This window comes from Canis aureus, chromosome 9 (genome assembly GCF_053574225.1).
Source record: "Canis aureus isolate CA01 chromosome 9, VMU_Caureus_v.1.0, whole genome shotgun sequence".
Classification (NCBI taxonomy): domain Eukaryota; kingdom Metazoa; phylum Chordata; class Mammalia; order Carnivora; family Canidae; genus Canis; species Canis aureus.
Genome location: NC_135619.1, coordinates 49754963 through 49768297, shown reverse-complemented (window position 1 = coordinate 49768297; position 13335 = coordinate 49754963). Strand labels below are relative to the sequence as shown.

Genomic DNA, 13335 nt, shown 5'->3' with positions numbered 1-13335 from the left:
TATTGAATTGCTTTTGTACCTTTGTCAAAAATTGGTTGGGTGCAGGTCCAAAGATGAGGAGTGGAGAGGCAAACAAGGTCCTGAGCATGTTATTTGATTCCTAGATTGGCTTTTGGTTGAAACTGTAATTGTCCAGATTTTTCAGTTATGTGAGCTAGTACGTTTCTTTTATTGATTAAGGCAGTTTGATTTGTGGTTTGTGTCTTTTTTTTTTTCAATTTTTTTTTTTTTATTTTTATTCATGATAGGCACACAGTGAGAGAGAGAGAGGCAGAGACACAGGCAGAGGGAGAAGCAGGCTCCATGCACCGGGAGCCTGATGTGGGATTCGATCCCGGATCTCCAGGATCACGCCCTGGGCCAAAGGCAGGCGCCAAACCGCTGCGCCACCCAGGGATCCCTTTTTTTTTTTTTTTATTTTTATTCATGATAGGCACACAGTGAGAGAGAGAGAGGCAGAGACACAGGCAGAGGGAGAAGCAGGCTCCGTGCACCGGGAGCCTGTGGTTTGTGTCTTAACTAATGGAAGAATGATACAGCTCATATATTGGCTGGACTTAAATATAACCTGATGAAATACCTTATATTTAGAGAACAAGCAGAAATGGAGTAAGGCCAGCCATTTAAGTATAGATTAAAACAAGGTGCTCTTGGCAAAATCCAGGATTGCCCCTAATTTGTTATTTTGTGGTCCAAAATCCAACATCCCTTTCTATTTGGAGGTAGTCCCTCACCATGTCATGCCTCCCATTCTGGAGCTCAAGAGAAAAGATACTCCCTCTTGGGGCATCTGGATGGCTCATTTGGTTGGGTGTCTGCCTTTGGCTCAGGTCATGATCTCAGGGTCCTGGGATTGAGCCCCAACTCCCTGTATAGGGCTCAATACAGGGACTTGCCCCTCCCCCCCCACACCCACATGTTCTCTGTCTTTCTCTCCCTTGCTCACCTGTACTCTCTCTCTCTCTCAAATAAAAAAACAAAATCTTAAAAAAAGAAAAATATCCTCCCTCTTTCCATTTGGGATACATCCAAGTTCTGATCTGTGTAAGACCTTAGATTCTCCTGCCCAGGATCTTGAATCTTGAAAGACAGATATACTTCTTTATTTTATTTTTTTTAAGTTTATTTATTTATGATAGTCACAGAGAGAGAGAGAGAGAGAGAGAGAGAGAGAGAGGCAGAGACACAGACAGAGGGAGAAGCAGGCTCCATGCACTGGGAGCCCGATGTGGGATTCGATCCCGGGTCTCCAAGATCACGCCCTGGGCCAAAGACAGGCGCCAAACCCCTGCGCCACCCAGGGATCCCTTGAAAGACAGATATAAAAGTGCAGAAAAGTTTAGAAATTATTCACAGCAGTGCTGCTGTATTACTTTTCCATTGTTCCTGTACCAAATTACCACAAATGTAATAGGTTAAAAGAAACTAGATTTATTATCTTATGCTTTTTTTTATGCTTTATTTTTTAAAACATTTTATTTATTTATTTGAGAGAGAGATTGAGACAGAGAGCATGAGCAGGGTAGAGGGGTAGATGGAGAGAGAGAGGGAGAAAGAAGCAGGTTCCCTGTGAGCAGGATATGTGGGGTTTGATCCCAGGACCCTGGATGCTTAACCGACTGAGCCACTCAGCCTCCCCACTTACTTTTTTTTTTTTTTTTTTAAAGCAAGGGGACAGGACCCATAGGTAGGAAGAGCTACCTTTATAGTTTCATACATCGGAAGCCGAATACAAGTTCACCGGAGTAAAATCAAGGTGTTGACAAGACTGTGTTCCTTCCCCAGTTTGAGGGGATTATCTGTTTCCTTAAGTTTTCCGAGCTTCTAGCCACTCCCTCCTCCTCCCCCAGCCCAGGATTCCTTGGCTCCTGGTTCCGTTTCTCCATTTTCAAAGCCAGGAACTCTGACTCTTTCTGTCATCATGTCTATGATTACAGCTGGGAAAGGCTGTCTGCTCTGTGATTAGATCACATAACCACCTGCATAACCCAAGACCCTCTTCCCATCTCAAGATCCTTAACTTTAGTCACATGTGCAAAGTCCCTTTCACCATGTAATGTACCATCTACAGGATTTGAGAATTAGAATGTGGACATCTCTAGAGGCCATTATGCTGCTTGATACCTCTGCTGTAGTTGAGAGTGCAGTGGTGGCAAGATCATAGAGAGTGCAGTAGAGAAAGTATTCGGTGGAGACAACACTAATAATGGCATCCTACCCTAACCTGCACGGTGTGATTCTTGCTAACTGCTACCCTGATACCTGACTAGTTTTTGAGCCTGATGTTCCAAACTTCTCATCAAGCCTAAGATATCTAATAGCTATCCTATCGATTAACTTTCTTCTTTTTTTTTTTTTTTAAATTTTTTTTAATTTTTATTTATTTATGATAGTCACAGAGAGAGAGAGAGAGAGAGAGGCAGAGACATAGGCAGAGGGAGAAGCAGGCTCCATGCACCGGGAGCCCGATGTGGGATTCGATCCCGGGTCTCCAGGATCGCGCCCTGGGCCAAAGGCAGGCGCTAAACCGCTGCGCCACCCAGGGATCCCAACTTTCTTCTTAAATACAGAGTACTTTCTGAGTTCTGTTTTGGTAGGTAGCTACATAATTTCAAAGAGAAAGGTAACTTTAGAATTCAGTTATCCTGGTTCCCTGGACAAAGACTATCTCTAATAAGAGGTCTATACATGTTAGCCTTTTACCATACATATTCAATTATCTGACTACTTTTCTCTTGTTCTGATTCTATACTCACCAAGTACCTTTTCAGCAGGCTTCTCCATAGGACTATTGTCATGAGAACTATTATCATGGGAACAAATGTGCTGTGTTAATTTTGAGCATTCCAGTCTGAGTATCAGTAATATTTCATTTTTAAACTATTGGATTGGCATCCTCTATCTGGTAAGATTGTTTAAGAGAAAAAGAGAGAGAGAGAGAGAGAGAACCCACTCGAGGTGAGTGATAAAATAAAAATTCTGTACATGTAAGGCTGAAGGTTAGATTCTGGGCTCTGGCAAATTTACCAAGGAAATGAACGTCATCTCTTAGCACCATTTGGGAATTTGGGAATTGGATTTATCTTAAGCCATACTGGATACCTGGATGTAGCCACTTAGACATGTTTATTTCAGGGGCTCCTGGGTGGTTAAGTGGTTGAGCATCTACCTTTGGCTCAGGTTGTGATCCCAGGGTTTGGGGATCGGGTCCCACATTAGGATCCCCACAGGGTTTCTCCCTCTTCCCATGTCTCTGCCCCTCTCTCTGGGTCTCTCATGAATGAATAAATAAAATCTTAAAAAAAAAGAAATGTTTATTTTAGGGGGGCCTGGGTGGCTTAGTGGGTCAGGTGTCCAACTCTTGATTTCAGCTTGGTTTGTGAGCTCAGGGGCCTGAGATAGGACTTCACATTGGACTCTGTGCTCAGCAGGGAGTCTGCTTTGAGATTTGCTCTTTCCCTTCCCCTTTGCCCCTGCCCCTTCCTCCTTCTCTCAAATAATAAATACATCTTTTTATTTTATTTTATTATTATTTTTTAAATAAATCTTTAAAACATTAAGAGAAATGTGTATTTTAGTAGCTAAAGACCAATTGTGTGTGTGTGTGTGTGTCTGTTTATATTAAGGGAAGATCAAAGGGCACAAGCCTGGAAACCTGTCTTCTACTTGTTTTATATTTCCTATTGTGGCTAAATATTGTTAAGACCCTTTCCTTCCTTTTTTTTTGATGTAATTTCTACCCTCAGTGTGGGTCTCGTACTGATAACCCTGAAGTCAAGAGCCATGTGCTCTACCAAGGGACCCAGCCAGGTGCCCTTGTGAGGATCTTTGAAATGTAATGTTGAACAACTTAAGGAAATGATTCTATTAAGTACAAGGCCTTGGTTTGCTTACCTTGTAGAATTTACTCTCTCTCTCTCTCTCTCTCTGTTTTTTTTAAAGATTTTATTTATTTATTCCTGAGAGACACACACAGAGAGAGAGAGAGAGAGAGGCAGAGACACAGGCAGAGGGAGAAGCAGGCTCCATGCAGGGAGCCTGACTCGGGACTCGATCCTGGGACCCCAGGATCAGGCCCTGGGCTGAAGGCGGCGTTAAACCGCTGAGCCACCGGGGCTGCCCTCTCTTTTCTTTTAAAAATTTTATTTATTTATTTATTTATTTATTTATTTATTTATTTATTTATTTATTTATGAGAGGTACACAGAGATAGAGGAGGCAGAGGCAAAGGCAGAGGGAGAAGCAGGCTCCTCGCAGGGAGCCCGATGTGGACTTGATCCTAAGACCCTGGGATCATGCCCTTAGCCGAAGGCAAATGCTCAACTGCTGAGCCACCCAGGTGTCCCTTAGAATTTACTCTTATGTTAACTTTCACTTTAATTTTTACCTCATTAAAATTTAAAAAATGTTATCTTCTATGGTGAAAGATAGCATACAAATGAAAGAGTGCAAAAGACATACACAATTGTTTGAAACCAAATTATCAAGTGAAGATTAGTGTAGGCAACACCTAGGTTAAGAGTTGAACACTGCCAACACCCAGAAGCTGACCGTGGGCCCTAATCGTCAGTTCCCTCTCTGAACTAAAGACTAGCTGGATTGTTCCTTTTTTATTATATGACTCAGAATATGGCAAACATTTCATCCTTCTGAAAACAACAAAAATGTTGGTAAAATATTGAAGAGTCAACAAAAAGAGAAGTAATTATCAGACTAAAATCTAGGTGAAGGCAGGATCTCAGAGTAAGTGGAGCAATGATGTCATTTTTACCTTGAGGCATATTCCTTAATTGGCAACTTAAGTTTGGTTTTTCTAGGCCTTGAGGGCCAAGTAGGACAGAAGATAAAGCCCAGTGCCTGGTGGGAGTGGGAAGTCTAAAAGGGGATCTCAAAGGGCTACAGTTTTGGTGTAAGGGTAAATTATAAATAAATAGACCATTTAACAGATTGGAAAGAATGTTGTCTTGGAAGGAGGAGATTGAAGGGAGCTGTAGAAGGGGCACTGGACCCATAAGACAGCCCTCCCAGGGATATGTAACCCAATATGCATCTCCTGGCGACTTAAAAAAAATTCCAAACAGTGAACATAGCTTAACATGGTCCCTCCTGGTAGAAGCAAAAGCAGATCCTCTCTGGAGGAATAAACCTTTATCCTAGGCCTCAAAGAATTCCCATGAATAATTTTCCAAGTTAAGTGCAGCTCATAGTAAAAAATAAGCAAAAGAATGGAAATGAATAAAAACAAGCAACAACAGAAACAGGTCTCATAATTCCAGTTATCTGTTAAATAAAAATAAACTAGTTTTTTTCATTATTATTGACATAATTGCACTTATATAGTGAAAAACTTTAAAAGAGTACAAATGTGTTTTGGGGTGCCTGGTTGGTTCAGTCTATGGAGTGTGCCATTGGTTGAACGTCCAACTCTTGGTTTTGGCTCAGGTCATGATCTCAGGGTCATAGGGTTAGGGTTGTGGGATCTAGCCCAGCATCTGGCTTTACACTCAGTGTAGAGTCGGCTTGAGATTCTTTCTCTCCTCCTTTCCCTCTCCCTCTCTCCCTGCTCTTCCTCTTTCTCTAAAATAAATAAATCTTTAAAAAAAAGTACAGATGGATTTAAATGAAATTTCTCTTCTTACTAATTTTACTTATACTCCTTGGAGGCAACCATATTCCACAGTTTTAGGGGTGTTTATTATAACTTTATTTATTTATTTATTTTTATAACTTTAAAAAATAAACTTTAAAATAGGTATTCTTGGCTTCAAAAGGGAATAAGTAAGATTTTATTCCCAGGATATATCCTCATTTTGTAGTTACGAGTATAAAGCAAAATACTAAGCCTACAAAAAATTACAGTGTCAGCTTTGGAATAAAACTCTCTAGGGATTTTTTTTTTTAAAGATTTTATTTGTTTGTTTGTTTGTTTATTTACTTATTTAGATAACGTGAGCAGGGGGAGGGGTAGAAGCAGTCCAAAAGAGACAATCTCAAGCAGGGTTGGCCTCTGAGTGTGAAGCCTGACATGGAGCTTGATTTCATGACCCCCTGATCATGACCTGAGCAGAAACCAAGTATCACTCAACCCAGGCACCCCCTCTAGAGAATTTTTAAGAGCCTAGCTAAAGATCTATTCTCTTATTAAAATCCCTCCCCCCTCTTTTTTTTTTAAGATTTTTTATATAACCTCCACACCCAACATGGGACTGGAATTTATGACCCTGAGATCAAGGCTTGCAAGCTCTATGGACTAAGCCAGCCAGGCACCCCTAAAATCCGTCTTAAAAAAAAACAAAAAACAAACAAACAAAAATCCAAATAAAATCCCTGGTTTCTTCATCCCACTTTGAAACTTGAAGTTTTAAAATACTATAGACAGCTTGTTTTTAATATTCTGGTTTGTGATATGCATAGGGAAAAAATTGTTAGTCATGTGCAGTTAGCTCAACTGTTGGCTATATGCCCAGTCTGGAAAACATAATTTTCAGCACTATAATCCTCATAATGAGGGCTCACTCATTATTACATAGATTTGGTTTTTACCATTGGTCTAATTATGTCCTTTGAATAAAAGAGTGTGTGACTAAGTCAGGAGATGGATTCTTGTCCCAGCTTTGTCAATAGTTTGCTGTGTGATTTGGCAAGTCACTTAACCTTAGTTTTCTCTACTGGGTTAACAATTACCAAGATAGAATCATAGATCATTAGAATTGGCAGAGACTTCAGAATTGATTAAGTACAACTCCCTTATTTCATGGAGAGGGTAAATGACTTACCCAGGAGCTTTCTAGAACAAGCATTCAGTCTCCTGCACCTCAGACCAGTGCTCATTACATAAGACTTTCTTTCAGTGTCCTTCCAAGAACAAACAAACAAGCAAAGAGTGAAAGCACTAAACAAATATATGGCTTTTTAGAAAAGCCAGATTAACAATGTTAACCATTAGCCTGCACCCCCATAGCCCGTTAGTTTGTCTGTAAATGAACCTCGTCTAAGATAGATACAAATGCAGAAGTTCTAAAACAATGTACGAAAAGGTCGAAAAGTCAAAGGTAAGGAAAAAAAATTCGGCTTGGAGAATACCCTTATAAGGAAAACGAAATTCCGACAGAGTACTTATGTTCTTTTATTAATTCTTTCTGGTCTTTAACTTGCACAAGGTGAAATTAGGGAAGAGGAGAGTGCCTGTTTTTACATATTTTTGAGGGAATGGTGTGCAATATGGGTTATTTGAAACCGAATCATTTGCCTCAACTATACTCCCCATTACATCAGTCGTCTAATTTAGCGCCATTCCCTCTCCGGCCACTACCCAAAACAACGCGCTGAAACCTTCGAACACCGCAGTCAAGGCAAAAACTCCAAGTCCCGAAATGCTCCGCCGGCGGTCTTCGCCGCTTCCTCGGAAGAGCGGACTTCTTCCGTATTGGGAGTTGTAGTCATTCAGAGCCCTGACTTCCGGGACGCGGGGGAGGACTTACGTCCGGGGAACTACATTTCCCAGGAAGCCAGGCGCGCCCTTCTCCGCCCTCGCCGGCGTAAGACTCCACCCCCTCCCTCTCTCCTTTCCCCGGACTGCACTGCTCACGCCTTCCTGGTAGACTGAGCTGGGAGAAGTTCACTCCGATCAGCTGATCCCAACTGACAACAGGAGAGGAGGAAGCCCGGGAGGCAGAGAAGGAGGGGGGGGTGGGCAGAGATGGAGATGAGGATGGATCCGCGGGTGCCCTGAGGAACAGCCCCCGCCCCCGCCGGCTCCCGCGGCTCCCGGTCCCCCGACGCCGCCTCGCCACGGCCGAGCTGCTCCGTGGTGGGATTCCCGGGCCGCCGCAGGCGGGGAGGGAAGGGCACGGCCCAGCGCCGGGCCAGCGATAGTCCCGGGGGGGGGGGGGCGCGGGTGCGGCTGGGGTGGGGGTGGGGTGGTATAAACAATAGATTGAGTTCTGGCCTCTGCTAGCGTGGGGGTGGATTTGGGGGGACCTTCTTTGTTTAGGCTCTGCTCGTGCCCCTCGGGCTGTGCTGGTGTTCCCCGGGAGAAAGGGAGGGTGAGGAATCCCCGGTGGAGGGAGGTGTGGAGGTGGGGGCCCGAGTGGGCAGGTTGTTTGCTTGGCCGGTCGGGCGGGGAGGTCGGTGTTCTTCTGAAGGTGGATTTCAGATTTCTCTGAATTGTGGCAAATTCCAATTTTTGTTTCCGTTGTGGGAGCCGGTTGGACATGGCTGAGGTTAGGGTGTAAATAAGGTCTCCTAGCCACTCGCCTTCCTTGTTTGTCTAAAAATAAGATTGATAGATTGATTAGGAGAGGGAGGAGTAAATACCTGTAAGGGGAGCTTTACGTTTTGTCTTGTCGGGGTGTTAGGATGGAGGTCAAAGCTGAGGGGGGTTAAGGATATAATTGTAGAAGTGACAAAAGCCTCTTTCGTGCCCCAGTTATCCACCACCACCACCCCCCTTTTTCTTTTTGAAGTTATTTTTAAGTTTGTTTTTGAGTGACACAAAGAGAAAAATTATTTGTTTTAACTCATGGCAGGCCTGGCTTGCAATGGGCCATAGAGGAAGAATTCTTGTCTCCTGTTGCTCCCCCCCCCTTTTTTTTCTTTTTGCATTTAGAGAAGGGACAAAAGGAAGTACAGTAATTATTTTTTATTGTTTTTGAACACGACATGGTGACTTTTGTTTTCAGGGTTAAGGTCCTTAATAGACGTCTGTCCAGAGGTGAAATGACCTAACTAGATCTGCCACGAACTTTGATGGAGCTAAAGTTTACGTTATTATCATTTCTTTAGGTTTTTACAGGCCTCTTTATTCTCCTCACAAGTGTGTGTTGCAGCATGGGGGAGTGCAGAGGGTTGTCCCTCCAAGGACTGTTTGCTTAATGATTTTGCTTACAAATTTAATAACTGGATGAACAGAGAATTTTGGTCTGTGAAATAAAGAGACAAAAAGTCTCTGAAATGCTTTGGGCCTAGAGATAGTGGCTGAGTGGCTCTTTTCTTTCTTTCTTTTTTTTTTTTTTAAAGATTTTATTTATTTATTCATGAGAAACAGAGATAGAGAGGCAGAGACAGAGGCAGTGGGAGAAGCAGGCTCCTCCCTGCAGGGAGCCTGATGCGGACTTGATCTCAAGACCCCAGGGTCATGCCCCCAGCCAAAGGCAGACGCTTTAACCTCTGAACCACTCAAGGGTCCCCAGTGGCTGTTTTCAAAAGGAGGAGCCTTGCCCACGATTTGAGAAGAAATTTTTAGGGATCAGAAATAGCCTGTGTAAATTTTACAAGCAGGAATGAGATTTCTCTCAGGAGTTCTGGTCTCTTATTTAATCACAATCTTTTTTTTTTCTTTTTTCTTTTTTAAGGTGCACTTCTGTTTTTTAGATGAGTTTTTAGATGAGTGAAATCCTTTTCCTTCCTCTATTCTAGGTATCCCCTGAAATATTGACCTGAGGTTGAATTATATTGCAAAGCTCCTGACCACTCTCTTTCACTACCCAAACCTTGTGGCTGAGGCCCAGCGGATGAGCCCACCTCAGTGAACCTATCGAATCTCTCTCAGATAGCCATAAGAGACCCTTTCAAGTTAACTTTGACCACCAGTTTGCTTGCACTTTATGGAAGATAAAACCATCAAACCAAATCAACGTTGCTGCTGATACAGGAATCTTGAAAGCAGAAAATTTAAAAATTTGAACATTTGTGAGCGTATGAAGAATTCTGATAGGACACCGAAGGTTTTTTGTTTTTTTAAGGTGTTCAGAATCCTGTGAAAGTTCTCTGCAGTCCTCAGACTCAAAGCCTTTGCCTCCACCCCTGGGGAAAGCCCAGGGACCGTTGTATGGTAGGTGATTTCCTTGCCAATCTGAGTATGAGTGCTCAGACTTCCCCAGCAGAGAAGGGCCTGAATCCGGGGCTGATGTGCCAGGAAAGTTATGCATGCAGCGGGACTGACGAAGCGGTCTTTGAGTGTGATGAGTGCTGCAGTCTGCAGTGTCTCCGCTGCGAGGAGGAGCTCCATCGGCAGGAGCGCCTGAGAAACCATGAGCGGATAAGACTCAAACCTGGCCATGTCCCTTACTGTGACCCCTGCAAGGGCACCAATGGGCATTCGCCAGGTATCAGGCAGAGGGCAGCTGTGAGGTGCCAGACCTGTAAGATCAACTTGTGCCTGGAGTGCCAGAAGAGGACTCATTCTGGGGGTAACAAAAGGAGACACCCCATTACTGTGTACCATGTCACTAAGATCCAGGAGTTACTGGAGGAAGAAGAACTGGATGAGGAGACCAGGAGGAAGAAGATGACCGAGAAGGTTGTGAGTTTCCTCCTGGTAGATGAAAATGAAGAAATTCAGGTGAGCCTGTGGGTGAAGTAGGAGTCATGTGGTTGTGGAGCACATCTCTTTTTGGAAGGTAGCTTCCCCAAAGGAAAGTCCAAGAAGAGCTCACATTTTGATCGTTAAAGGGCGAGAGCCCTGAAAGCTTCAGTTGCACAGAGTCAGATTTCATCACTTACCAGTTGTGTGACGTTGGGCTGAATTACTTTATCTCTCTGAGCCTTAGTTTTCTCATCTATAAATTGGAGACCGTGCCTACTTCATCAGGCGGTTGTGAGGATGCAGTGTTACCGTGTTTGTAAAGCCTGTGACATGATCAATACTCAGAATATGGTAGCTGTTACTATTGTTATTAGGGTTATTGTGAAGGAGACCTGACTTAGATCAGCTTTCTGAATGAGAGCACTGTGCAAGTTGGGAATAAATGTGATGACAAGGGGCTTGTGTGTGCAGGGCAGGGAACGCAGTGGGTCCCCTGGGAGTGCCAGGCAGCAAGTCATAAACCTGCTAGCTCGATTTAGAAGAGGGGGGGCGATCTTCAAAAAGTGCCTTCTGATAAGGAAAGTCTTCTGCTGATGGCCTCTTCTTTTCATGTATGGGCTGGTCAAGGAAAAAGGGCACCTGCCATTCCAGAAGGACTGGAGAGTATTTTATTGGATTCCCAGTTGGGGCAAAGATAGTATGTGATGCAACCAAGCTGGAGAGATGGCGGCAGGTGACATTTAGGGGTGAATGGGGAAGGGATAGCATAGCATTTATACTTTTCAGTGAAGGTAGCATAATGTCAATACTTCGGAGTAAAGACTGCTTGAATTCCCTGCTAGCTTCACCGCTCACTGTGTAACCATAGAGAGTGATTTGAAATTCATGCCTCAGTCTCCCTTGTAGTTTACAGTAGTAGTTGAGAAGATTGAAAGAGAGTAAGGAATGGAAATGGAAGGGCCCGTATCACAGGGCCTGGCATCTAGTGTCCAGTACCAGCTCGATGTTTTTGTCAGTGTCATGGGGTATTTGTGGCACATCAACTCGGTACTTATCAGCAGCGATGACTCCTCAAGTCTCCACGTTGGGGGAGAACCTTTGTCAGTTGCTGTTTGACAACCCTCCAGTGCTGATGAAGAATTTTTCAGCTGCCTTTTCCTCCTTGGTAAGGTTATGGAAATGCATTACATCATGATTCCATTGTCAGCTAAATACTTCGCTAACACAGACTTCTTTATTGCTTGAGAGGAACTAATGGAGTTATGGAAGAGTGACCCAGATCCCATTCTGCCTCCCTTGTTAGCAATAATGTTTTCATTATGGTTATGCTCTAATTGGGGGACAGAGCAGTAATCCTCATGGATGTTGTATTGGCACCAAAAAGAATATTTTTTGAGGGGAGGGGGATGTGCCACGGATACATGTTCCTTAGTAGAGAATTAGGAAAATATATGGAAGTGTAATGAAGAAGACAAATCCAACTACTCAGAGATAATATTTGTCCCATCTTTTTTTCTGGCAGTGTATAATAATGTATGTAATTGGGTTGTTTATAAAGATTTCTACTGCTTTGGTTTCTTTCTTGGCCACTTCCCGAGAAGTAACAGTTTCTTAAGCTTAAGCAGCACTGGTTGGGACTAATGGATTAGACATAGAATTTATTCTTTTTAGGTGGTGATTTGTTTTCCCAGAGTCACAGTGGAAAATTCTTTGAGAGAAATGTCTGGTTCTGTTTTCTAATGTCAATGTCCAAAACAATTAGATGATTGTCTAATACAAATCAGAATTATGAATTTAGCCAGAATGTGAACTTCTGGAGATCAGGACCATGTCTTAGGCCCTATATCATGTACAGTGGTCGGCACATTGTCAGTGCATAAATACTTGTTGATAGGTCAGTGATGTCACATCTCAACCTCAGTTTTTTTTTTTTTTATTTTTTTAAGATTTTATCTGTTTATTTATGAGAGACACACAGAGAGGGCAGAGACACAGGCAGAGGGAGAAGAAGGCTCCTTGCTGGGAACCTGATGTGGGACTCAATCCCTGGACCCTAGCCCCAAGCCCAAGGCAGATGCTCAACCACTGAGCCACTCAGGTGTCCCTCATCTTCAGTTTTTTGAAAATGGATATCATGCACCTACCTGTTAAAACCTAAAATAACACAAAAGGGCATATGATGGCAAGAGTTTCCTTCCTACTCCATCCCCTTAGTCTCCTTCCTTAGAACTATCACCACGATGAACTACATGCCCTTTTAGAATTTTTGGCACGTATTTATGAATATATGTATGTGTTCTTTTTTTTCTTATTCTTTTTAAATGAAAATGGAATCTAATATGCTGTTTGTCCCTGAGCTTATTTTTTCACTAAAGAACATAGCTTGTTGATACATTAGTACATTTTTTTTTTAAAATATTTTATTCATTCGTTCAGGAGAGAGAGAGGCAGAGACATAGGCAGAGGGAGAAGCAGGCTCCCTGTGGGGAGCCTGATGTGGGACTGGATCCAGGATCCCAGGATTATGCCCTGAGCTGAAGGCAGACACTCAACCACTGAGCCCCCAGGCGTCCTGATACATTAGTACATTTTATCAGTACATTGAGGTCTACCTTCTTATTTAAAGGCTGCCTACTATTTGGTGAATGGATTTTCTATAATTTTAGCCTTTTAGTGGAAATTTGAGTAGTTACAAACAAGGATATGTTGAATGTCCTGTGAAATCTATTTAGAAATGGAATCTCTTTGTCACATGATATGTGCATTTAATTTTTTTAAAGATTTTATTAGAGTGTGCATGCATGTGCACATGAGGAGGGGGAGGAGGAGGGAGAGAGGGAGAGGGAGAAGCAGGTTCCCTGCTGAGGGGGAGCCCAGCTTGGGGTTTGATCCTAGGACTCCAAAGTCATGACCTGAGCTGAAGTCAGACCCTTAATGGACTGAGCCACTCAGGCACCCCTGATGTATGCATTTAAAATTAGATAGATATTACCAAATTGAGCCTCTGAAGTATTTCAGTGAGTCCTCTA

At 43.0% G+C, this 13335-nt stretch overlaps 1 protein-coding gene across 1 annotated transcript in view; it reads left to right on the top strand.

The window, feature by feature from the left end:
- The first annotated feature begins 7561 nt into the window (after positions 1-7561).
- Positions 7562-13335, top strand: part of ZFYVE1 (zinc finger FYVE-type containing 1) — a 55037-nt gene continuing 49263 nt past the window's right edge. Inside the window, exons 1-2 of the mRNA XM_077909887.1 lie at positions 7562-7810; positions 9418-10342. Coding sequence (XP_077766013.1) covers positions 9830-10342 — 513 coding nt within the window. The 5' untranslated portion in view covers positions 7562-7810; positions 9418-9829. The remainder of the gene's footprint in view (positions 7811-9417; positions 10343-13335) is intronic.